The 25,090-nt window shown below is 51.1% G+C and overlaps 1 protein-coding gene across 4 annotated transcripts in view; it reads right to left on the reverse strand.

Annotated features, from left to right (window-relative positions):
• Positions 1-25,090, reverse strand: part of PEX14 (peroxisomal biogenesis factor 14) — a 158,038-nt gene that overhangs the window by 37,174 nt on the left and 95,774 nt on the right. For 3 of the 4 annotated variants that reach the window (XM_073316933.2, XM_073316931.2, XM_073316934.2), the window contains 3 exons: positions 17,850-17,941; positions 9,184-15,505; positions 8,853-9,070 (listed from right to left, as the gene is read on the reverse strand). In XM_073316933.2, coding sequence (XP_073173034.2) covers positions 15,043-15,505; positions 17,850-17,941 — 555 coding nt within the window. In that variant the 3' untranslated portion in view covers positions 8,853-9,070; positions 9,184-15,042. The remainder of the gene's footprint in view (positions 1-8,852; positions 9,071-9,183; positions 15,506-17,849; positions 17,942-25,090) is intronic. The other variant, XM_073316932.2, reaches the window with a different exon arrangement.

Below are 25,090 nucleotides of genomic sequence, written 5' to 3' on the forward strand. Positions count from 1 at the left end.
CTTTAGCTACAGGCCAACCCCAGCCTCTGTCTCAACAGGGAAAGTAAAAAGTGTATTAGGAAAATGGTGCTTTTAGTTGTGCCTCTCCTGATGCCCCAGAATTACTAAGTCTGAGCTACAAGAATCTCTGATTTTTCTCATCAGGTACCTCTCCAGCTCAATCACCAAAAGCCAGAACCAACACTCGACCCAGCAAGGGCCACAGAGAGCCAGAAACCCAGGGAGTGAGCCAGGCAAGCAGTCACTGCTGCAGCTGGCAGAGAGCGATTAGCCACACCCTAAGGTGTGCAGAGCCATGGCTAGTGCCCGGAGAGATGCTCCTCACAGCTTGATCACCTGAGTAGAAAATGCAGTAAAACATGTTGGTTTTACATTGGTGAGGCCTCATCTGGAGTACTGTGTCCAGTTTTGGGCCCCACACTACAAGAAGGATGTGGATAAATTGGAGAGAGTCCAGCAAAGGGCAACAAAAATGATTAGGGGTCTAGAACACATGACTTATGAGGAGAGGCTGAGGGAGCTGGGATTGTTTAGCCTGCAGAAGAGAAGAATGAGGGGGGATTTGATAGCTGCTTTCAACTACCTGAAAGGGGGTTCCAAAGAGGATGGTTCTAGACTGTTCTCAATGGTAGCAGATGACAGAACGAGGAGTAATGGTCTCAAGTTGCAGTGGGGGAGGTTTAGATTGGATATTAGGAAAAACTTTTTCACTAAGAGGGTGGTGAAACACTGGAATGCGTTACCTAGGGAGGTGGTAGAATCTCCTTCCTTAGAGGTTCTTAAGGTCAGGCTTGACAAAGCCCTGGCTGGGATGATTTAACTGGGAATTGGTCCTGCTTCGAGCAGGGGGTTGGACTAGATGACCTTCAAGGGTCCCTTCCAACCCTGATATTCTATGATTCTATGATTCTATGTTTTATTCTGGGAGGTAATTAGCTCTGGCGGCACAATGCCTCCTACACCCAAATGGAGGCAAATTCAAGACTTTTGTAACTTCTTGGGAAAAGGGAGAAGCAGCCATCTGGGCTTCAAACAGAGCACAGTCTGCCCCAGCCTTGGACAATCACGCAGAAGCACCATGGGACTTCCAAGGCGCAGTGCACTTAAGGGAGGCCCAGTGACTTGCTGTAGACGAATCATCTTCAATTCCATAAGCCAGGCCGTCAACCGTCTTGAGAACCAAATCTGAATTGGTCCAGTCACAGCTGTGCAGGGCCCAGGCCTGGAACAGCGGGGTAGGGTCTCTAGTCAGAAATGTGGGGCATCAGTAAAGCTGGGTGGGGAGCCCAGAAGTGGAATAGCTGGGGGAGCAGTAGGTGAGGCATGAAGCACTGAGCAAGCTTCCGCCATAAACCTCCAGGCTCCTACTATTCAGGACAAAGAACAGAGTATCTCCCACAGGAGGGCAGGGATGGGGCCTGCTTGCCTCCTTGAAGGACAATGAAGAGTGACTCTAGGATGGCCTCCTGCTTGCACCATGGCCAGGGCAAGAGCTGCTCTTTCCCTCGGCAAGCTGGACACCAGAGATGGGGCAGACATAAGAGAGAAATGAATGGAGCCAGTTCCCTCCATGCTCTGGCACTGCCCTTCCCACTCAGCCTTGGGCTGGAGGCCAGCTGCTGCCACCTGACCCCTCCCCTCCCAACCATGCTACACCATGGGATTTATCTCCAAAGCTCTAGAAAAGAAGATTTTCATAGGGCACAATTATTGCGGGACCTCAGGGAGGATGAGAGTGGGGAGTCTGGGGTAATAATGCAAAATATCCCAGAGAGAGAGAGATTTGTAAGTGTCAGGTAAGAGAAAGAAAGGGGGGTTAAGATCAAACAGAAACAATAAGCTCAGAGTTTCACAATCAGGCTCTCAAATCCCCTGCACATTTTTGCATAAGCATTTCCCAGAGGTAAGATTTTACACGTGACACAAAGTGCACCAGTTGCTTGCTCTGCACTTTCCATCTATGCCCCTGATTTACACTCCCAAACCCAACGCTCTCACACACAAAAGCTCACGTCAACCACCTGCAGGCGCCATTTTGAAAGCTCAGGGGAGGCCCCTTTGAAAAGGAAGCTCTTGGGGTAGCAAACGAGTGCTTGCCTCACCATGGAGCGGAGGGAACTTGAGGCAGGAGCTTTACAAAATGACGGTAAAATCTCATTTCTTCTCCTATGAGAACATAAACTTTAAAGCTGTAGCTGAAAGTCCCTGAGGAGTTTGTACCACTCCAAATGACAGGCATCCAGACTGCAGGGATGTTATGAGAGTTTCATATCAGAAAAACTCTTTTTTTGTACAGATAAGGGTGAAACTTGCGGGCTAAGCCTAGAAAGAGTGAGAGTGTGCACATGTGTGTGTACACTACTGAATGTGTATATAAGTCTGGGCATTTGTGTATACATATAGTATGGAAGGGGGTCTCTGTGTGTATGCAAGTCTGCGTCTAAGTTTGTATGCATGTGAAACCATGTGCACACACATATGTACATACAGTACACAGGGCTTGTTGTGCCAACTTCAGAAATGGCCTGTGAGCGTGCCTGCAGTGCGTATGGGCAAGCAAGTGTGAGTGTGACACAGACCAGGCTTGTGTAAGGGAGGGTGCGTGTGAGAGAGAGGAGGTCTGGGTGTGTATGTGCACACAACAGAAAGGTGAGTGAGGGTGATTTTGAGTCTGTGTATTGTGGACACAAGTGTGTCAAAACACAACAGTCTGGCAGGAAACCCTAGCTTTCCCTCTCCGTCTCCTGACCTGACCTAGCTGTGCTGGAGCCCGGAAGCTGACAATAACTAACTCTGTAGGGGGGAGAATCCCTGGGGGGTGGGGGAGAAGGCAGGGGTTGTCTGAAAAACACTTGTTGGGGTGGTGGCTAGGATGGGGGGTCAGGGCCCCTCCACACAGGCTCTGGGGCAAGAATGGGGCTGAGATACAGTCTCTTTTCCTTTAGGGCTCCCAACTCTGCAGTCCATTTGCTGTGAAGAGCTTTGTTCTCTCCTGGGGCTGTTTTTTCACCTTACCCTAGTGGTGACTGGGTGATCTCTATCCCTGGGCTCTGCCCTGGCTCGTGGAGCATCTCCGTGGCAGAGGTAGCTTAGCTTGGCCAATGGGGTGGCTTCCCTCCTTCCTTTTGCTCTTTTTTGGCAGGGAAAATTTTAAACAAACAAATGAAGAAACACTGAAGATTTAAGTAAACAGCCAAAGATTTATCTGACAGGCCAGCTAAGCAGCCTTTCCCTGGCCCAGACCCTCCCCTTCCCACTAGCCACTACTTACTGGGGCAGTCTGGGGAGATGCTTTTCACTCTGTCTGGGAAACCAGGCCCCAACAGCATTTACTCTCAGCCCCAGCTGCCACAGGCAGGAACCCACCACCCAGGAGCTCACACCAGCACCACCTTGGGCAGGGCTCCCAGCAAGGGGCTCATTACCATCATTACCATGACCTGGGGGCTTTGAGTGGCCTCACACCCACTTTGTAATGACCTTAAACAATCACATGTGGGGGGCACTAAAGGTAAAAGAAGGACTCTAAATAACCCAGAAAGCCTCGCAAAGCAGGACACCAGCTCCACTTGCGCCACTGGAGAGACACAGACGTAGGGGACAGTAGGAATGAGAGGAACTGCTATTAGACTGACTAAATCCTGGTATGGAGCAAGAGAGTGGGAGTAACCTTCCTCCATATAGCTCCGCTCGAGTACCTCACCCACATCCACCCCTGCTCTCCCGGAGCCAGGCCCCCAACTCAGCGCCGCTCGAGTACCTCACCCACACCCACCCCTGCTCTCCCGGTGCCAGGCCCCTAACTCAGCGCCTCTCGAGTACCTCACCCACATCCACCCCTGCTCTCCCGGTGCCAGGACCCTAACTCAGCGCCACTCGAGTACCTCACCCACATCCACCCCTGCTCTCCCGGAGTCAGGCCCCTAACTCAGCGCCACTCGAGTACCTCACCCACATCCACCCCTGCTCTCCCGGAGCCAGGCCCCCAACTCAGCGCCGCTCGAGTACCTCACCCACATCCACCCCTGCTCTCCCGGAGTCAGGCCCCTAACTCAGCGCCACTCGAGTACCTCACCCACATCCACCCCTGCTCTCCTGGTTCCAGGCCCCTAACTCAGCGCCACTCGAGTACCTCACCCACATCCACCCCTGCTCTCCCGGAGCCAGGCCCCTAACTCAGCGCCACTCGAGTACCTCACCCACACCCACCCCTGCTCTCCCGGTGCTAGGCCCCTAACTCAGCGCCGCTCGTGTACCTCACCCACATCCACCCCTGCTCTCCCGGTGCTAGGCCCCTAACTCAGCGCCGCTCGTGTACCTCACCCACATCCACCCCTGCTCTCCCGGAGCCAGGCCCCTAACTCAGCGCCTCTCGAGTACCCCTCACCCACACCCACCCCTGCTCTCCCGGTGCTAGGCCCCTAACTCAGCGCCGCTCGTGTACCTCACCCACATCCACCCCTGCTCTCCCGGTGCCAGGCCCCTAACTCAGCGCCTCTCGAGTACCCCTCACCCACACCCACCCCTGCTCTCCCGGTGCTAGGCCCCTAACTCAGCGCCGCTCGTGTACCTCACCCACATCCACCCCTGCTCTCCCGGAGCCAGGCCCCCAACTCAGCGCCGCTCGAGTACCTCACCCACACCCACCCCTGCTCTCCCGGTGCCAGGCCCCTAACTCAGCGCCTCTCGAGTACCTCACCCACATCCACCCCTGCTCTCCCGGTGCCAGGCCCCTAACTCAGCGCCACTCGAGTACCTCACCCACATCCACCCCTGCTCTCCCGGAGTCAGGCCCCTAACTCAGCGCCACTCGAGTACCTCACCCACATCCACCCCTGCTCTCCCGGTGCTAGGCCCCTAACTCAGCGCCGCTCGTGTACCTCACCCACATCCACCCCTGCTCTCCCGGAGCCAGGCCCCTAACTCAGCGCCTCTCGAGTACCCCTCACCCACACCCACCCCTGCTCTCCCGGTGCTAGGCCCCTAACTCAGCGCCGCTCGTGTACCTCACCCACATCCACCCCTGCTCTCCCGGTGCCAGGCCCCTAACTCAGCGCCTCTCGAGTACCCCTCACCCACACCCACCCCTGCTCTCCCGGTGCTAGGCCCCTAACTCAGCGCCGCTCGTGTACCTCACCCACATCCACCCCTGCTCTCCCGGTGCCAGGCCCCTAACTCAGCGCCACTCGAGTACCTCACCCACATCCACCCCTGCTCTCCCGGTGCCAGGCCCCTAACTCAGCGCCACTCGAGTACCTCACCCACATCCACCCCTGCTCTCCCGGTGCCAGGCCCCTAACTCAGCGCCACTCGAGTACCTCACCCACATCCACCCCTGCTCTCCCGGAGTCAGGCCCCTAACTCAGCGCCACTCGAGTACCTCACCCACATCCACCCCTGCTCTCCTGGTTCCAGGCCCCTAACTCAGCGCCACTCGAGTACCTCACCCACATCCACCCCTGCTCTCCCGGAGCCAGGCCCCTAACTCAGCGCCACTCGAGTACCTCACCCACACCCACCCCTGCTCTCCCGGTGCTAGGCCCCTAACTCAGCGCCGCTCGTGTACCTCACCCACATCCACCCCTGCTCTCCCGGAGCCAGGCCCCTAACTCAGCGCCTCTCGAGTACCCCTCACCCACACCCACCCCTGCTCTCCCGGTGCTAGGCCCCTAACTCAGCGCCGCTCATGTACCTCACCCACATCCACCCCTGCTCTCCCGGTGCCAGGCCCCTAACTCAGCGCCACTCGAGTACCTCACCCACATCCACCCCTGCTCTCCCGGTGCCAGGCCCCTAACTCAGCGCCTCTCGAGTACCTCACCCACATCCACCCCTGCTCTCCTGGTTCCAGGCCCCTAACTCAGCGCCACTCGAGTACCTCACCCACATCCACCCCTGCTCTCCCGGAGCCAGGCCCCTAACTCAGCGCCTCTCGAGTACCCCTCACCCACACCCACCCCTGCTCTCCCGGTGCTAGGCCCCTAACTCAGCGCCGCTCATGTACCTCACCCACATCCACCCCTGCTCTCCCGGTGCCAGGCCCCTAACTCAGCGCCACTCGAGTACCTCACCCACATCCACCCCTGCTCTCCCGGTGCCAGGCCCCTAACTCAGCGCCTCTCGAGTACCTCACCCACATCCACCCCTGCTCTCCTGGTTCCAGGCCCCTAACTCAGCGCCACTCGAGTACCTCACCCACATCCACCCCTGCTCTCCCGGTGCCAGGCCCCTAACTCAGCGCCACTCGAGTACCTCACCCACATCCACCCCTGCTCTCCCGGTGCCAGGCCCCTAACTCCACTCTAAACGAGTACCTCACCCACATCCACCTGTATTCGCCCAGTGACGGCCCCCAACTCAGCTTCAGACAAGTACCTCACCCATATCCATCCCTGCTCTCCCGCTGCCAGGCCCCCAACTCAGCTCCACACAAGTACCTCACCCACATCCACCCGTATTCTCTCAGTGACAGCCCCCAACTCAGCTCCACACAAGTACCTCACTAACATCCGGTGCGAGGCCCCTAGCACAGGTCTGCCAGGCACTTCACTTGTAGCACCCACTCCCACTGTGAGCAGGTTATAGTCAAACCCCCATAGGCCACACTGACCAGGCTGAGTGCTCAACTCAGACCTGGGGCATTGGCAGAAGCAGAATTTTTGGCTGTCCCACATGCAGCACCTGGGCTTGTGAGGTTTCCTCAGGATTGTCTCGCCGTGGGGCAGCGCAGTGGTACGGCTGGGATTGGGGAGGGAAGTGAACCCACTGCCCCAAGAGGAAGGTACCTGAGCTGCATCCCTGACAATGCAAGACTACTGCCACTTCCTGGAGTCCCCCAGGCTGCAGATTTGCTGTGAGAGCAGCAAAGGAGAGGACAGTCTATGCCATTAATCCATGTGTTTTACACACGCGATTGAACTCAGCCTATCTACCCGCACAAAGCAGGCAGCTTTACCCCAAGCTGGTCTGGTTTATAGCTGAAGAAACTGAGGCAAAAGGGGTTGTTTACACAACTTGAGGCCCACACACTCCTAATCTAACCACTAGACTGTACTCTCCCCCACCCTCCCAAGAAACAGAAGGGGATAAAAGTTGTTAGGGAACCACAAGCTCCTCTCGTTACCAGAGCTCACTGTTCACTCCTAGGATGAATGCGGGAGCGAGGGCAGAAAGAGCCCATGTACCACGTACACTGCTGGGCTGGGGAAGGGAAAGGAGAACACAGGAGCAAGCTGGTGAACAGGCAGTGGGGGCGGGGGACACCTGTTGGTGATGGTGTAACGGGGGCAGGAGAGCAGAGCTGACAGCAGGCCCTAAACCAGGGCTTGTCTATAGGTGAAAGTTGCACCAGGTTACCTCACCTTATTCTCTGTGTGGTCAAACATACTTCAGCTTAAACCACTTTAAGCAGAACCGAAATAAACCTGGTTTAAACTGAAGTGAGAGTGTCCACACAGGGATTTGCAACAATTTAACTAAATCGGTTTAAAAAACCATTAAAGTTAAATTAGTGCTATTTTCTCTTGTAGACAAGGCCTTGGATACTAGCTTACAGCACCACGGAATAAAGCGTTACATTTCTGAATGTTGGACGAAGAGAAAGAGACAAACAGAGCAGAGAAAGAGACAGATGGACTGACTGACCAACAGAGAGATGTTGTACAAGACAGGCACAGTGACAAGAGACTGAGAGGCTTGCAAAGTCACAGATAGACAGACAAGTATACACAAAGAGAAACGTGCAGCAAGCATGCCAGTTGTACTTCTAGAGGCACCCAGTGAGCCAATCACCTGGCCTGTCAATCACAATCCTACTGAAAAGTAGGGGCTTTCTCTAAACCAGTTAAGAAAATATAAATCCCATCTCTTCTTTCTCTCTAATCCCCCCAGACGCATTCACGCCACACCCGTGTCACACCAGATCCCCCATTCTCTGGAATCCAGGGGGATGAAAGACCATTAAGGGTTAAACCCTAAAGCAGACACAGAAAAGAGAGGGTGAGGGCCCTGGGGGAGATTTCTAGTCTGAAAGACACTCTACAAAAATAAATTGTAATTGAGTTTAATAATCTTCCCCTTTCCAGAAAGGGTCTGACAGATGTTGCCTGGTGCTCACTTCTGCCCCATTTCAAATATTTTTACCTTATTTGGATGAAATATATTATTTTTCTAATTAAAGGAATTTTTTTTTCCTCCAAAGGGCTGGTTTTCTCCTCCGTCCAGCTGGTGCCTTTATTAGGTTAGTGCTCGCTCCCTTTTGGGGATGGGATTGTTTTTTTCCCTGAGCCAAGAGAGACCATGCCAGCCCCTCAATCCACAAACGCACAAGCTCAGCACTCCTGCTGCACAGGGAATCGGACTGGCTTTCCTGTGCCCTGCTCTCTCTTCCCCCGATGCACCTCAGCTGTGTTTACTGTCTTATAGCAGCACAGGTAACCACCAGGGCTGGGTCTCCCTGGCGGAGCAGGTGGAGGAGGCCTTAGATGCACGTACAAAGGTCTACACCGGATGGACTCCTTGGGAAGCTGCAGTGTGGTCCAGTGGACAGGGTACCACACAGAGTCAGGAGACCCAGGATCTACTTTGAGCTGTGCTGTGCGATCTGGGGCAAGTCACTTCCCCTCTCTGTGCTTCTGTCCCCCGCCCCGCTTGCTCTGGCTGATCTATTTAGATTGTCAGCTCTATGAGGTAAGGTCTGTCCCTCGCCAGGTGTTTGCACAGCGCCCAGCACCATCTCGGCTGGCGGCTCTAGGCACTACGCTGATACCAATACGAAGCACGGGAGAGCATGCGGGTCAGGACCAGCTCCAGGCTTTGTAGGAGCAAGGGAGAGTAACACAGTGGGGACCTACCTCCTCTCGCTGCTTTCAAGATCTGTGTCGGGAAATAGAGCTGAAACACGGCTTAGCCAATGGGGTGCGCATCAAAGGATCCCGTGGGCTGCCAGCAGCAGGGGAAGCTGGGTTCAGAGCTCTATTCAGCCATATAGGCCCAAAGCGTACGGCAGGGTCACAGCAAGAGGCATAAGGCTGCTATGGTGCCTTTGTTCCCAAGAACCCACAGCCCTTTACTGATGTCACAAAGGAAAAATGAATAGTCAGATTTCTGACTGGACCCTGGCATCCCCTCCCACCCCCAGTCCTCCCAAACCAGACTACACAGGACAGACAAGGGGCTACTCACCTTCCAGGCCTCAGGAAGCCCTCGTGGTGCTGACGTCAGCATTCCAGCAATCCACTGCTTCTCTCGGCCATCACACACCGCGGCTCGTGACCTCTTTGGGTCACAGCAGATCTCCAGGCAGGGCTGAGAGGGCCCCCGGGAGAAGGTGCCATCACCCAGCAATAAGGGAAGGAAAACACAGCTGGAGTTAAGGGAAACCTCATAGCTGGGAGAGGGCAAGAAGCAGCCAGGTCCAACATGGCCGCCTCAGCGCTGCAGCTGCCTGGCTCAGCCACATGTAAAGGGCCAGTTCCAGAAAGGCATGCTGGGGGAAAAGTTCCTGAGACACTCCACATTTGGGAGGAGCCAGGGCCTTCTGCATGTGGCATATCACCACTTTCTCAGTCTCACTCAGGAAAGAGCCTGGGGAGGAGGTAATGCTTCTTTGTGAGCTACGTGACCTGGGGTAGAGATCTGGGCCCAACTCAAGGACAGGAAGGATGGTGCAGTGGTTAGGGTGTTAGCCTGGGACTTAGGAGACTGAGGTTCAAGCTACTCTGCCACAGAATTCCTGTGTGCCCTTGGGCAAGTCACTTAGCCTCTCTGTGCCTCAGTTCCCATCGGTACAAGGTGGATAATAGCATTGTTCTCCCTCACAGGGGTGTGGTGAGGATAATTACAGACTATGCTCAAATACTGCAGTGATGATGGGGGAGTCATCTAAGTAGCATCAGTAGTTTTGCTTTGCAGTTCTCCTTTAAGATGGGGAAACTGAGGCACATAGAAGTAAAGTGATTCAGCCAAGGCCACACAGTGAGTCAAGACTAGAACCTAGCACACTTTCCCTTATGCCTGGAACAGCCTCCAAATCTCTTTTGCAAAGTTCTCTCCCAAAAACACCATGGAACCTGCCTCTTCTAGGATGCATTCCATCTACCATCCCCTCTCAGCACTAAACTAGCTCAACTCCCAGTCTCCTTACTCCCTATCCCAAACCGCCTGGCTTACTCTGTGAGCACGCAGAGCAAAGTGCTGACAGTTCCCCACATTATCTCAAGAACTTGCCTGTCTCCAGCAGCCCATGTGGGTGGCGGGGTAACACTCACATTGCAGTGTACACAGCAGGACTTCAACTCTGGAGTGAGACCTCCCCATGCCCGACAAAGCTGCCTGCACTTCGTGTTAGGCCAGGGGAGAGAATAGGCATTGGTTTGAACTGAGCAAGGAACACCCAACAACAGGGGATAGCCTGCTCCAGATCATGTGGAGACAGGACAAGTGAGGAAAGGGAGATGCTTACAAGTGGTGGTGGTGGGGAAGGCAGGGGAAGGCGATGTGCTTTTGAGCAGATAGAAGCACGTGGGGGGGAGGGGGGGGAATATAAGGAAAATCTAGAGCAGGGGTGGCCAAACTGTGACTTGTGAGACACATTTGGCTCTTTTAGTTAAAGTGCAGCTCTTGGAGCCCCCACACCTCCCCCCACCCCATTCTCCACCTACCAGACTGGGGGGGCGGGGGGGGGGAGCTCGGGACTTCTGCCTTGCAGCAGGGTGGTGAGGTAGGGGATTCTGCCCAGAGGGGAGGGGAGTCTTGGGGCTTCAGCCCCACAGGGTGCGTCTGCTGGAGCTCAGGACTTCAGCAGGAGCAAGTCTGAAACTCGAGCCCTGGCAGGGGCCTACCGAGGTCCTAAAGCCCGACTCCCAGCAGGGGTGCCCCAGCTCTTGAACTTCTGAAGATTATTGTATGCAGCTTGGCGGGTCAGTAAGTTTGGCCACCCCTGATCTAGAGCTACAATCACTCTCTCTCTCTCTCTCATACTCTCACACAAGTGGGGGCTGCAGGACCGAACTGAAGTGTACCAGCAGGCAGCATTTGGGAAACCCAGGATTAAGGTGCCTGGCCAGCATTGTGCACTGGGGGAATTCGCACAATGCCTGGCTCCAGCCAGCCTCTCACTTTCCTGAACGCTAAACTCACCTGGACAATCTTGACTTTATGTTGTCTTGAGAACAGATCCTGGCTCGCTTGTCATCTGAGGTGGAGTCAGACAAAGACGATTTGGGGACATCCCTCTCCTAATCACTTCCCACTCTGGCATGCTTCCAGAGATATCCTGGCATCTGTACTGCTGCTGCTGGACACTGGAGCATGTGTTCTTTTGCCCCCATATTGTCTGACACAGCATAGGCTGTCTGCATCCACTCGGGGAGGTGGGTTGGTGGAAGTATGGTGTCTCACTGAAGTGCTTCTCAGCTGTTCATGGAGGGGGGGAAGGCGTGGATCAATGATCCTTCTTCTCTGCCAGCCTCATCTCCTTCTACCTGCTCCTCTCTCTTCATTCTGCACCAGCCTCCCTCCTTTGTGTCATTTGCCCACTCCTGACTTCATTCCTTCTTCCACTTTGTCCTTTATGCCTGGAACAGCCTCCAGATGCACTTATGCAAACCCCCCTCCTACCGACACCATGGAACCTGCCTCTTCCATGAAACATTCCAGTTACCCCCACCCACCACTCCACTCCACTCCTCCATCACGCTGCTCCAAGGTGTGTCCCCCTTGGTGCAAGGGGCTTGTCAATCATTTGGCACAGTTCTCCTCTTTCTGTACAGTGGCAAGAACCCCTGTAAACACATGTAGAAAGCTATTGGTGGGGTATCTTCACCTGACAAAGGCTGCTGTCATCTCTCTTGTCCTGCAGAGAAAGGGGTCCCTTCTCAGGGATCTGTCAGCTAATGTTAAGGTGTTCCCAATGCATACTGGCCACTGTATGACTAATCAGTTCCCAGAGCAACTGATTTATGAAGCCAGGTCCCAGTAGGGGTCTGGGGTAGAAAGGAGGAGGCATTATGAACTGCAGGTCAAGCTTCACTGTTTGTCAGGACTAAAATACTGGCCCAAGCATCCCAGCATCAAGCCAAGGCAATCAAGAAAGGCCCCTGACAAGAGCAGTTCCATCACCCTTGGTTAGCTTGTCAGTACTTTCATTACATGGATAGCTGGAAAGCAAAGACAAGATGTGATTGACATAGGAACTAATAGCACCCAGCACTCCTGGGAATACCTGTTGGTAAGTAGGCCTTGCTCTCCAAGAATCTCCTGTGGATGTGCTAGGTCTCCTTAGGCAACACTTGTGAGCGAATAAACACAGTATCAGCAGCAAGATGCCCAGGGTTAAGTTTTGTGACCAACAGGAGCTCTGATCCCGCTGGCAGGGGACGTACATTGGGTAGAGAACAGGCAGGCTGTGACTTAGCAAGAGAGCAAGGTTTTCAAGGCCTGGAAAATTTGGGAGGGGGAGGAGAATCACTTTGTGCCGCTGCACCACAAAGCAAAGCAAGGTTTGAAAAACCTGTAGCAAACATATCTTGTTAATGAACGGAGCATGGAGGGAAGGGAAAAAAAGCTTCGGGCTGCCTGTGCTGTAAACCTCGTAAGTCACTCCGCAAGGCGCATACCTCAGCAACATATTTTCCACATTTCACTGACTGCTCTTGTCCAGGCACTTTCTATTTTCAAACCCTTCTATGTATATAAAATGTACACGGGCAGGGCAATACTTTTTCATTACATCCCCACGTTCGCCCTGTGTTTCCATTTCACAAAGATTCTTGGCTTGGGGAAAAAGAGAGTGCCATCGCCCAAAGAAAGCCTCTGCTTTTAAACACTCTCTAATTTGCCCTGTTTTAGCTAAATGCAACGTTCTTTGTGAACGTTAAAGGAGAGAGGGGGGGGGGGAGAGGGAGAGAGAGACTCCTGAGGGAAGATACTCGTCCATTTAAGGAATGAGAAATCATCACATTCAACAGCAGGTCTAAATACAGTAATCTGAAGGTCCCTTTCTCTCCCCCTGAGCAGGAAAATGTCACCATGTACCAGACACACAAACACTCAGGAATCAAGTAAATCCCTCATTTTTAAGAAGGAAGCCAAATACTTCAGTTGAATGAAGATGGTATGATAGCAGCTATGAGTTGCTATACGCCATGCCTTGCAGCGCCTCCTGTTGGGAGAAGGTGGGGTTAGATAGCCAAGGGATGCAACACATCACTCCCTGCAGCACCTCCTACTGGATGACAGGGGGACTGGAGTAGCTATGTGTTACCTCAGAGGTGATGCACCTACACCATCTCCTGCAGCGCCTCCTGCTAAGAAGTTTAGACGAGGGCAGTTTCAAGTTATGGCACAGCCAGACCTACTTATACTGTTCCCTGCAGTGGTTCCTGCTGGGAGAGAAGGGCCCTGGAGTAGCTGTCAGTAGCCCCAATCACAGAGCATCTCCGTCATACCTTGTGCTACCCCTTGCTGGGGGAGCCGTGTACTGCAGCAGCTGAACACAAAACCAACCTTAAATGTTTTTTCCAATTATCTTTCAAAAATGTTTTTATAGGGGCTCCATTTCTGGAGCCTGCCCTCCCTCTCTCCCTTTCATTTCCCTCCCCACTCCTCAGAAAACAAGAGCAGCAGCAATCCTGGCAGCCTGGCGTTAAATAGTGGTAACCTATATTTATTACAATTATATACAATCGTATTTTATATTTGAAATCTATACATGATCACACGGACGAGCACGTTTGCTTGGTGAGGACGACAGTGAGACTCAGATGTTACAGGAATTGCTCTGCTAAGAGGCTCTTATGCAGTGAATAAGAATCAGACAGCACCATTTTACCAGTTGAGAACACAATGCTGCAAACAAGAGGTTTCAAAAGTTCTTGGTTTGTTTTTGTTTTTAGCCTGTGTAGGGCAAAGAGGGCTGAGGTGGGGAGGGGAAGGGGTGCATCTCTGCTCTGGAAGTGCTCTCCACACTGTGAACAGCACTTTGCTGAGGTGGGTGTGTATACTTTGCTCCAACACAAGTCTTGACTAACTGTTTCTGGTGGGCTCTCTCCTTATTTAGGGAGGAAGATGGGCTAAGAACTATTGCCGAGATTCAGAACTAATCAACTATGCCAGGGGCCAAGACACCTGATCCATTCAGGTAGGGCTGTCAATAGAATGGAAGATGCCAGACACGGACATGAGCTCCCCTTCTCTGCATGGGAGAGCAGCGACGAATTGAAGTGGGCAATCCAGGTGAGAATCATACTAACAGGAGAAGGCCTTTCACCTGAGAGTAATTAGTAATGAGGCTTCCTGCTCTCATGATCACAGCCATGGGTCTGGCCTCTAGCAAGAGGCTGCAGGAATGTGGAGGGGAGAGCAGGGGGCAGGAGTACTGTTCTTTGGACCCAACAAGAACTTCTCAAAGGCTGGATGGTTTCAGGAACTGGGCCTGGCCCGAGGTTTGGGGAGGGGGATGGCTGGACTGGGAAGCAGATCTGACAGAGATCTCAGAAACAGAAACAGCCTGGGGGTGGCCAGTTTGGGGATGGCACACCATCTGATTTCAGGACTAAAACCTGATGGGAAATTTCAGGGGTTGGGCAGAAGTGGTTTCAGACTGAGATTCAGTTAAAGGATTGGGGATGAGAAGGGGCAGGGGCAGGCCTGTTTCTAAGATCAGATGGAATATCTCTAGGAAGCAGCGAGGAGCTGGCTGGTTCAGGAAGGACGCTGGATACAAGGGAACTTGTTTCTCTAGCCGTGGTGCATGGTCAGGTGAGTACTCTTCTAGCCTAGGCAGCGACCCCCAGCTCAGATTCCTGCGGTGGTGCTGGGGCAGAGAGGGAAAAGAAGCCACTGCAAAGCTGCATGGCCCTGGGGTGACACAGGACCCGCCTTGCTCACTGGAGGATCAGGACGCTACTCGAGGTGAATCATGGGCGAATCACTGGGGGGTGGGGAGTGAGGGGAGAGTTCTCTCCACCGAGTGAGAGAGGCACCAGGGGCTGGGGGAAGGCTGGACAGATGCAGGGTGGCATGGGAAGAAGCCCATTCACCCTAGTCGATCTCATTCTCATTGCTGGCCCCTTCAGGTCTCCGTAGCTTCTCCACCTGCTCGTTAATCTGCCCATCCCCTCCTCGTCGGTCCTCGGTCTGGACATCCAGGCACTCCTCTTCATCCACATGGCTGACATCATCATCCTCATCATCCTCTTCCTCCTCATTCCCTTTGTCCTCCCTCTTCTCCTCCTCGCCCTGCACTTCCATTCGCACTTGGCCCTTGACGTCCATCACCACCTCGCCCTCCTCCTCCGTACCTAGCAGGTGGCAGCTGACTGTTGCCCCTTCTGGGCTGTGGTTCTCCTTCACGGGTGACGAGGAGGTGGACTCGTTGCTGACGGGCGAGATGTCACTGCTGCTGTTGTGGTTGGTAGCAACAGGGTTGGAGGGCGAGGAAGGCTTCACCGGGATTTGCCATGATGGGATCTTGGGAGCTGAAGGGGAGGGAGGGAACTGCCTCCTTGGGGGGAGGGAAAGGAGAAAAAGGAGCTTTTATTACAAGCACTGCAAGGGGGAATCATCAGAGAAGGGATCAGCCTCCCAGACGCATGACATGCTCAGGGAGTCACAGAAGGTGGGACCGGGATCTCAAGTCTCCTCTGTAATAAATGAATAGTAACGAGGCTCCTTCCCCTCTCGTGCCAGGATGTCAAAGCACTTTACAAGCATCCAGGAATTGAGCTCGTGCATGAGAAGAAAATACCATCCCTGTTCAGAGCTGGGCAAACTGAAGCGGTGAGAGATTGAGAGCTGGCCAACTTCATACAGGGAGCTGGGACTAGAGCTTAGGGGTCCTGACTCCAAGTCCCCCCACCAAGCTGTAGCGACTAGAGAGTGCTGCCTCTGGATAGACAGGGAGGTTTCATTGTCCCTCCACAACCATTGCAGGTTGGGGAAGATCATTCCCATCTGTGTGAGGAGTCAGGAGCTTCAACCCCAACCCGTGTCTGAGCCACGGTGAAATGGCACCCTGGTTCCCCACCATCTCCCCCATGCACGTGTGTGCTCACACACGCACTAGCTCACTGAAGTCCAAGTCCAGTGTGCACTGTACCCATCTGGACTAAAGCCTCAGCAATTGTAAAGCAGTTTAGTGCCACTGACTTCCATGGAGTTATACCAATTGACACCAGCTGAGGAGCTGACTCATCTGTCCCTAGTGGCAGCCCAAGTAACCACATGGGGGAAGAGGGAAGAAGGCCTTGTGGTGGGGGGCATGCTCCATCAGGTGCCTTCGGAAACACATCTGTCACCCAGAAAGGGACTCACCAGGACCCGATCCTGTATTCCTCATGCAGCCCCAGCTCCCACTGATGAGAGTGGGAATTCAGCATGCATAGAGGTATGGGATCAGGCCCTTAAAAAGGAAGTGAGTGTGGGAAAGGGTTCACACGCTCTGCGTGTTGAGCTGGCTTGTGCCAAGGATTGCTCCAGAAGAGACCCAGGGAGGCCAGCTGCCTTTCTGCAGGGAGCATTCAAATGAGGCCAATGCAACAGATTTAATTTTCTTCGGCAGACCTAAAAACAACTGCACTCACCTCCCTCCCTCTGCCAGTGGCCTTGGAGGAGCTCTGCCGTTCTAGCCTCCATCTCGTCCGAGTGCAAACAAGCTAATGCCTGCATTATTCACCAGGATCATAAATGCTATCAAGAAATTCAATTTGGAGACTTTCTTGGCTCCAGTGTTGCCGCCGCCTGCTCACTGCAGGGAGATATGCCTTTTTTTTTTAATTTCATTTTTTTTTCCCCCAAAAGCACTTAACCCCCGGCTGCATAAAAACAATGAATTTCCCTTAATGACAGCTGTCCCCTCGCCCACCCCAGGGAGCACTATCCCACTGCTGCCCATCAACATCAGGGAGCAGGGGCCATCCAGGCCAAATACATGAACCCGGGCAGAACCCTCCTCACTGGAAAGGTGAAGGGATAAGCAGCTGTGTGAGTTGTGCTGTTCATCTGGCCTGAGACAGAAAGCCATGCCAAAGGGTGGCCAGGCTTGTGAGCTCTGTCCAAACATCTCTGAGTGACGGCACTTCTCCCCCAACCCCCACCCTCATGGAGGGGCTTCAATAGCCAATGTCCTTGCTCCTAAAATGAGGCTAGCGTGACCCAAATGGATGGAGACAGGACCTGTGACTTCTGCCAGAGAGTGACATGACATGACCCCAGTTCCCCAAAGCTTTCTACTGTGATTCCCACTGGAGTGGGGCAAAGTCCCTCAGGTGCAGCTTAAAAGAAAATCAAGCCCAATCCAATTTCTAGGCCTCTGCACCCATTTAGTGCACCTGCTTACATCCAGCAGCTGCTTGGTCTCATCTTAAATGGTCTCATCTTAAACAAAGTCTGCCCATCATCACTACCTATGTCATAGAGCAGTGATGATGGGCAGACTTTGTTACATTTGGGCAAATAGACAAGGCAGGGTGGGAAGAACTAAGAGCCAATGACTATAAGAGATGCTTTAGGGGAAGAGGGTAATCTTGTGGTTAATTCAGAGATGTGAGCCCCATTCCTGTCTCTGCCACTCACCCGCTATGTGTCAGTCAATCTCTATCCCAAATGGAAACAATAGAAGTTACCTATCTCCCAGGGGCACCGTGAGGTTTAATGCATGTTTGTAAAGTGCTCTGAGACCCTTGGATAGAAGGCAACACTGAAGTGCAAAGTAATATTATTAAAGAGCATTGACAGAGGGGCAGGGCTAGTTCTAGTTCCTCCCGGTAATGCCCTCCTCCCTCCTGAGGGAATCCCAAGGAGTGTCGCCCCTCCTCACATTGCTATCCCGCTGACACACCCCTCCATACCGGTTTAGAAGGAGCCCCTTTAACGAGTAGATCTCAGATTTCAATTCATTGATATTCTGTGACTCCAGGATCCAGTTGGTGGAAGTGGTGGCCTAGGACACAAATGGAAGAGGCAATGGTGAGAGAGTGGATTGGGAGATAACTCAGAGCTGTTCTCCGTCCTACCCTCCCTCTCCACCCCCAGAGTCTTCAGCAATGGGCCACTGTGCCTGGGATCTGGCATTTAAAACCTCTTGATGCTGGGAAGAGGGATTTCCGCAATGTGAGCTATGTACCTGAGTGTTTCCCAAAACAGGCCAACTGTTCTATTGGCAGCCTCCTAGGAAAACTTCTTAGCTCTGATTCTAGGAGGAGTCAAAGATTTCTCTTTCATTCTTGAGAAGGGTTAACCACTTCCAACACACTGTGCACAGACTAGGATCAATGCACCAAGCCTGGCCTTTGCTAAAGCACCCCAAAGGGAGTTTTCTTCTTCTTTTTTTTTTTTTAAAAAGGGGAAGCTAATATTTCCTGGGGTGCTGAACAGAGATCCCTACAGCAAGGCGTCTGTAAGAAAACCAAGGGCAACCAGGCACAGAAGCAATGCAAGCTTCCTCACATGGCCCTGCCAACATGCTCAGCCCTGACCTGGACAGACCACTTCTAGGGAAAAGGGTATGGGATTTTGAGTAAAAATTTCAAAAGCACATGAGTGATTTAGGGTCCCACTGAAAGTTGGTGGGATTTAGGGGATTTGAAATTGTTACCTCATGTCTATAATGTAGAGTCAGTTCCTTCTCTTTTTCCTGACATTGCCCTCAGTCAAGGGAGCAGATTATAATCTGAGTATCTGCAGGCTAGACACTGGACTGAGCGCACTAACTCAATCTCTCCTAGATCACCAAAAAAAACCAACCTGCCACCAGACTGTACTCCATGGAGTTTCTAGGGGGACTGTGCAATAGGAGTTTAAAAGCCCAAAGGACTCTCCCCTAGATCAGAACAGTTAGAGCTGTGCCTGAGCTACCAGACGCTCTCTCCAGGAAGCAGCTGCACAAGACACTCTCCTCTGGACATTTCAAGGCAAAGGGCCCAGTTCGGTGGGGGAAGATGATGAGCAACTCACGGAACTCTGGTACAGCTGCTAGAGGTACCACATCAATACTGCACAGTGATGTCCGTCAGAGAGTGGATAGAAACTGGGGCAAGGCCCTGCTTTGGGAAGATTTGCTACAAATAATAACTCGGCAGTTTTTGTTTTATACATTCATGGGATTAGACGCAATATCACTGCTTCCCACGACCAGACTGATTTTGCTTTCCCGTGTAAACAAGGCTAAGGGAAGAGTGCTCAGAAAAAGAAATAATCTCCTGCATTGACATGCCCCTCATCTAATCCCCACAGTGAATACAAGAATGGCCATACTGAGTCAGACCAATGGTCCATCTAGCTCAGTAGTCTGTTTTTCAACAGGGGCCAGTGCCAGATGCTTCTGAGGCAATAAATAGAATGGGGCAATTATCAAGCGATCCATCCCCTGTTGTCCAGTCCCATTTTATGGCAGTCAGGGACATGCAGAGTATGTGATTGTGTCCCTGACCATCTTACCTAACAGCTATGAACTTATATCCTCCCAATTTATACTTTTGGCCTTCACAACGTCCTCCGGCAATGAGTTCCACAGGTTGACTGTGCGATGTGAAGAAGTGCTTCCTTACATTTGTTTTAAACCTGCTGCCTATTAATTTCATTAGATGAACCCTGACTCTTGTATTATGTGAAGAGGTAAACAACACTTCCTTATTCACTTTCTCCACACCATTCAAGATTTTATAGACCTCTGTAATACCCCCCACTAAGTCATTTCTTTTCTATGCTGATCAGTGCCAGTCTTTTTAATCTCTCCTCATATAGAAGCTCTTCCATACCCCTAATCATTTGTGTTGCACATTTTCCAGTTCTAATATATCTTTTTTGAGACGGGGTAACCACAACTGCATGCAGCATTCAAGGTCTGAGCATATCATGGATTTATTTAGTGGCATTATGATATTTTGTCTTATTAGCTATCTGTTTCCTAATGGTTCCTAACATTCTGTTAGCTTTATTGACTGATTCGGCACACTGAGCAGATGTTACCAGAGAACTATCCACAATGACTCCAAGATCTCTTTCTTGAGTGGTAACAGCTAATTTAGACCCCATCATTTTGTATGTATAGTTGGGATTATGTTTTCCAATGTGCATTACACAACATTGAATTTCATCTGCCATTTTGTTGCCCAGTCACCCAGTTTTTTGAGATCCCTTTGTAACTTTTTGCAATCAGCTTTGGACCTAACTGTCTTGAGTAACTTAGTATCTTCTGCAAACTTTTCCACCCCGCTGTTTACTGCTTTTCCCCCAATCATTTATGAATATGTTGAATAGCACTTGTCCCAGTTCAGATCCTTGGGGGACCTGGCTATTATCTCTCTCCATTGTGAAAACTATTTATTCCTACTCTTTGTTTCCTAACTTTTAACCAGTTACTGATCCATGAGAGGACATTCCCTCTTATCCAATGACTGCTTAAGAGCCTTTGGTGAGAGACCTTGTCAAAGGCTTCATGAAAGTCCAAGTACACTAGGTCAACTGGATCACCTTGTCCATATGTTTGTTGGCACCCTCAAAGAATTTTAATAGATTGGTGAGGCATGATTTCCCTTTACAAATGCCATGTTCACTCTTCCCCAGTATACTGTGTTCATTTGTGTGTCTGATAATTCTGTTCTTTACTATAGTTTCAACCAGTTTGCCTGGTACTGAAGTTAGGCTTACTGGCCTGTAATTCCCAGGATTGCCTCTGGAGCATTTTTTAAAAAATCGGTGTTATATTAGCTATTTGCCAGTCATCCGGTACAGTGGCTGATTTAAGCGATGGGTTACATACCACAACTAGTAGTTCTGCAATTTCATACTTGAGCTCCTTCAGAACTTGTAGGTGAATACCATTTGGTCGTGGAGACTTATTACTGTTCAATTTATCAAATTGTTCCAAAACGTTTTCTATTGACACCTCAATCTGGGACAGTTTCTCAGATCTGTCACCTAAAAAGAATGGCTCAGGTGTGGGAACCTCCCTCACATCCTCGGCAGTGAAGACCGATGCAAAGAATTCATTTAGCTTCTCCACAATGGCCTTTTCTTTCTTGAGTGCTCCTTTAGCACCTCAATCGTCCAGTGGCCCCACTAATTTTTTGGCAGACTTCCTGCTTCTGAAGTACTTAAAAAAATTCTTTTTGTATCTTTTTGCTCTTCAAATTCTTTTTTTGGCCTAACTATACTTTTGCACTTGACTTGTCAGAGTTTAGTTCATATGGAGTAACTGTGAATTCCCCCACAGCCAGCACTGTCTACAATGATTTCTGCTGGCAGGGATTGGGAATGGAGTGATTGTGAGCACCCCCACAGCCAGTGTTCCAATCCATTTCCCCCCTGGGAGAAGCCAGGACTGGAGTAGCTGCAAACTCCCCCATGCTAATTCCTACCGGGAGAAGTTGGGACTGTAACTCCCCCACAGCCAATGCGCCTACTCATTCCTTACATAGACTTCAGCTGGGGCTGGACAGACATGAGCACCTTCACAGCCAACATTCCCTACAATGATTCCAGCTGAGAGAGACTCAGTCTGTAGTAGCTGTGATATACACAGATGCGTTCCCTTGGGATTCACACTCCCAGCCCTCTGACAGCGAGAATCCAGGAGCCACTGTTCTGGCTCTCCAAGACTTTGAAAGCTACATCAGCACATTAACAAGGGAGTGATTTCCACTCACCGGCCTGCACAGGACTCAAATTTCCAAAACACATATGGTGCCAGATGCCTAGGATTTAGAAATAAAATCTGACATCTGGGGCTTTTTAGTTAGTCTCTTTAAAAAACAGTTGTAGAAAATTCAAGACTTGAGTTTTTATGTAGGTTTTTTAATTACTTTTAAAACCCCTCTTTTTAATTTTTTACAGCATGCCAGTAGGAGTTTGAAAAGCAGATATAAAAACTTACATTACAGCTGAGAAAACACAGCTTTTACTCTTTGGTTTGTGGTGTTGCCCAAGTCTTTCTTTGTACATATGAAGCTGAGATATCATAACAGCGTGTGCTACCATTTCAGCGCAGAAGAGGAGGGAAGGGAGGGAGAACTTTTTAAAGACTCTCTAAACCAGCAACACTCCTATGCCCTTTTCCCTTCTGAGAGCTCAACATGTGGTCTTAATCTTAACACTTACAACCTGAAAACAGTTTTCCAATTTCCGGACTGGCTCCAGGCCATTGATGGGCCACAGTTCCCAAGGAAAACTGGAGTGGATAGATGTGACCATAAATTGACTTTCATGGCTGGGTTTACAGTTGATTCCTACTGTAAGGTATATTCACTGCACAGCCAGAGGTGGCCCACCGGCTACACATTATCAAAGGGTTTACGAGAGACTGGAGCCTGGGAAAGAAGGACTGTTACTGCTGTAGATGGAGGACTGCTCTACAAACACCTAACTGTTTCAGGGATCTTGCTATATAGAGGGCTAAAGCTCCCATTCTGCAGAGGTTGTTGACAGTCAAAGGAGGGACTGACTGATCCCAGGCTTTGATAACAAGAGGAAGGCTTTCACCTGTAGGTCACCAGTTCAAATCCAGCCCAATTCAGGAATGACTGACATCTGGTGGCTGCTGGGAGGCCAAGGACAATGACTGTTTTCACTAACTAACTAATGGCTGTTTTCACTAACAAGGTCAGCTCCCAGACTGCTGCGCTGGGCATCACAAAATGCGGAAGAGATGGCCAGCCCTCTGTGGAGATAGAGGCGGTTAGGGACTATTTAGAAAAGCTGGACGTGCACAAGTCCATGGGGCCGGACGAGTTGCATCCGAGAGTGCTGAAGGAATTGGCGGCTGTGATTGCAGAGCCACTGGCCATTATCTTTGAAAACTCGTGGCGAACCGGGGAAGTCCCGGATGACTGGAAAAAGGCTAATGTAGTGCCAATCTTTAAAAAAGGGAAGAAGGAAGATCCTGGGAACTACAGGCCAGTCAGCCTCACCTCAGTCCCTGGAAAAATCATGGAGCAGGTCCTCAAAGAATCAATCCTGAAGCACTTGCATGAGAGGAAAGTGATCAGGAACAGCCAGCATGGATTCACCAAGGGAAAGTCATGCCTGACTAATCTAATCGCCTTTTATGATGAGATTACTGGTTCTGTGGATGAAGGGAAAGCAGTGGATGTATTGTTTCTTGACTTTAGCAAAGCTTTTGACACGGTCTCCCATAGTATTCTTGTCAGCAAGTTAAGGAAGTATGGGCTGGATGAATGCACTATAAGGTGGGTAGAAAGCTGGCTAAATTGTCGGGCTCAACGGGTAGTGATCAATGGCTCCATGTCTAGTTGGCAGCCGGTATCAAGTGGAGTGCCCCAAGGGTCGGTCCTGGGGCCGGTTTTATTCAATATCTTCATAAATGATCTGGAGGATGGTGTGGATTGCACTCTCAGCAAATTTGCGGATGATACTAAACTGGGAGGAGTGGTAGATACGCTGGAGGGGAGGGATAGGATACAGAAGGACCTAGACCAATTGGAAGATTGGGCCAAAAGGAATCTGATGAGGTTCAATAAGGATAAGTGCAGGGTCCTGCACTTAGGACGGAAGAACCCAATGCACAGCTACAGACTAGGGACTGAATGGCTAGGCAGCAGTTCTGCAGAAAAGGACCTAGGGGTGACAGTGGACGAGAAGCTGGATATGAGTCAGCAGTGTGCCCTTGTTGCCAAGAAGGCCAATGGCATTTTGGGATGTATAAGTAGGGGCATAGCGAGCAGATCGAGGGACGTGATCGTTCCCCTCTATTCGACATTGGTGAGGCCTCATCTGGAGTACTGTGTCCAGTTTTGGGCCCCACACTTCAAGAAGGATGTGGATAAATTGGAGAGAGTCCAGCGAAGGGCAACAAAAATGATTAGGGGACTGGAACACATGAGTTATGAGGAGAGGCTGAGGGAGCTGGGATTGTTTAGCCTGCAGAAGAGAAGAATGAGGGGGGATTTGATAGCTGCTTTCAACTACCTGAAAGGGGGTTCCAAAGAGGATGGTTCTAGACTGTTCTCAATGGTAGCAGATGACAGAACGAGGAGTAATGGTCTCAAGTTGCCGTGGGGAAGGTTTAGATTGGATATTAGGAAAAACTTTTTCACTAAGAGGGTGGTGAAACACTGGAATGCGTTACCTAGGGAGGTGGTAGAATCTCCTTCCTTAGAGGTTTTTAAGGTCAGGCTTGACAAAGCCCTGGCTGGGATGATTTAACTGGGAATTGGTCCTGCTTTGAGCAGGGGGTTGGACTAGATGACCTTCTGGGGTCCCTTCCAACCCTGATATTCTATGATTCTATGATTCTATGAAAAGCACTGTTGCTGCCACAAAGCGAACTGATTTGGGTGGGTCTCAGCTCAATTCCCAAACTCACAAGTATCCACATGGCAAAACCGCCAGCCATTATTGGCAGTAACTGGTGTCCTTGTTGGCAGTCTCAGCACAGGCACCACGGACTGCATGGGCCGTGGAGACTGCACTCCATTCTCAGCCTGAGAGATGGTCCCTCTTGTTCGGAGCTTGCACTGCTCCTGTGCTTTGGTTGTTCTGTGGAGGGTCCTTGCCCTCCTCGCTGAGAGTACCAAAGAGGCTGCCAGTTAGTGCCAAATATGGTAGTGGCACCACCTGTTGTACTAAGACCACCAAAATCATTCACGCAGGCCACCAACCAGCTATCGGATGGTGGTAACCTTCAGTCATTACCTGGCCTGGAGTGCAACCGGCGACTTAAATGCAAAAGAGTCCACAGCCCATTCCCATTCCCCTGAGTCATATAATCCAACCGATCTGTGTTTGACTACTTTGCACTGAGATACCACGGTGATGGGCATAGAATACATACATTGGTTAACAGACACTTAGACAGACAAGATGAAAATACACACAAAACATCTACCTCTACCCTTTTCCTCCTTCAGTCCATGGGGTAGCAGGAGGGCCAATCCCGCTCCCTATCGCTCCAACTGGATATACAATGAGCTCTCCTACAAGGGACACTAGTTGCACAGCTGAGAGCAATTAAGGAGATTGTGGACATGAAAGATGCAAAGAACATCATGGAACAAAGCCCTCTCAGTAGCCATATATGTTTAGCCTGAAGCACCCAGTCAGCATGCATTGCTCTATACAAACACCCTTGAGA

This window comes from Lepidochelys kempii, chromosome 18, assembly GCF_965140285.1.
Source record: "Lepidochelys kempii isolate rLepKem1 chromosome 18, rLepKem1.hap1, whole genome shotgun sequence".
Lineage (NCBI taxonomy): Eukaryota > Metazoa > Chordata > Testudines > Cheloniidae > Lepidochelys > Lepidochelys kempii.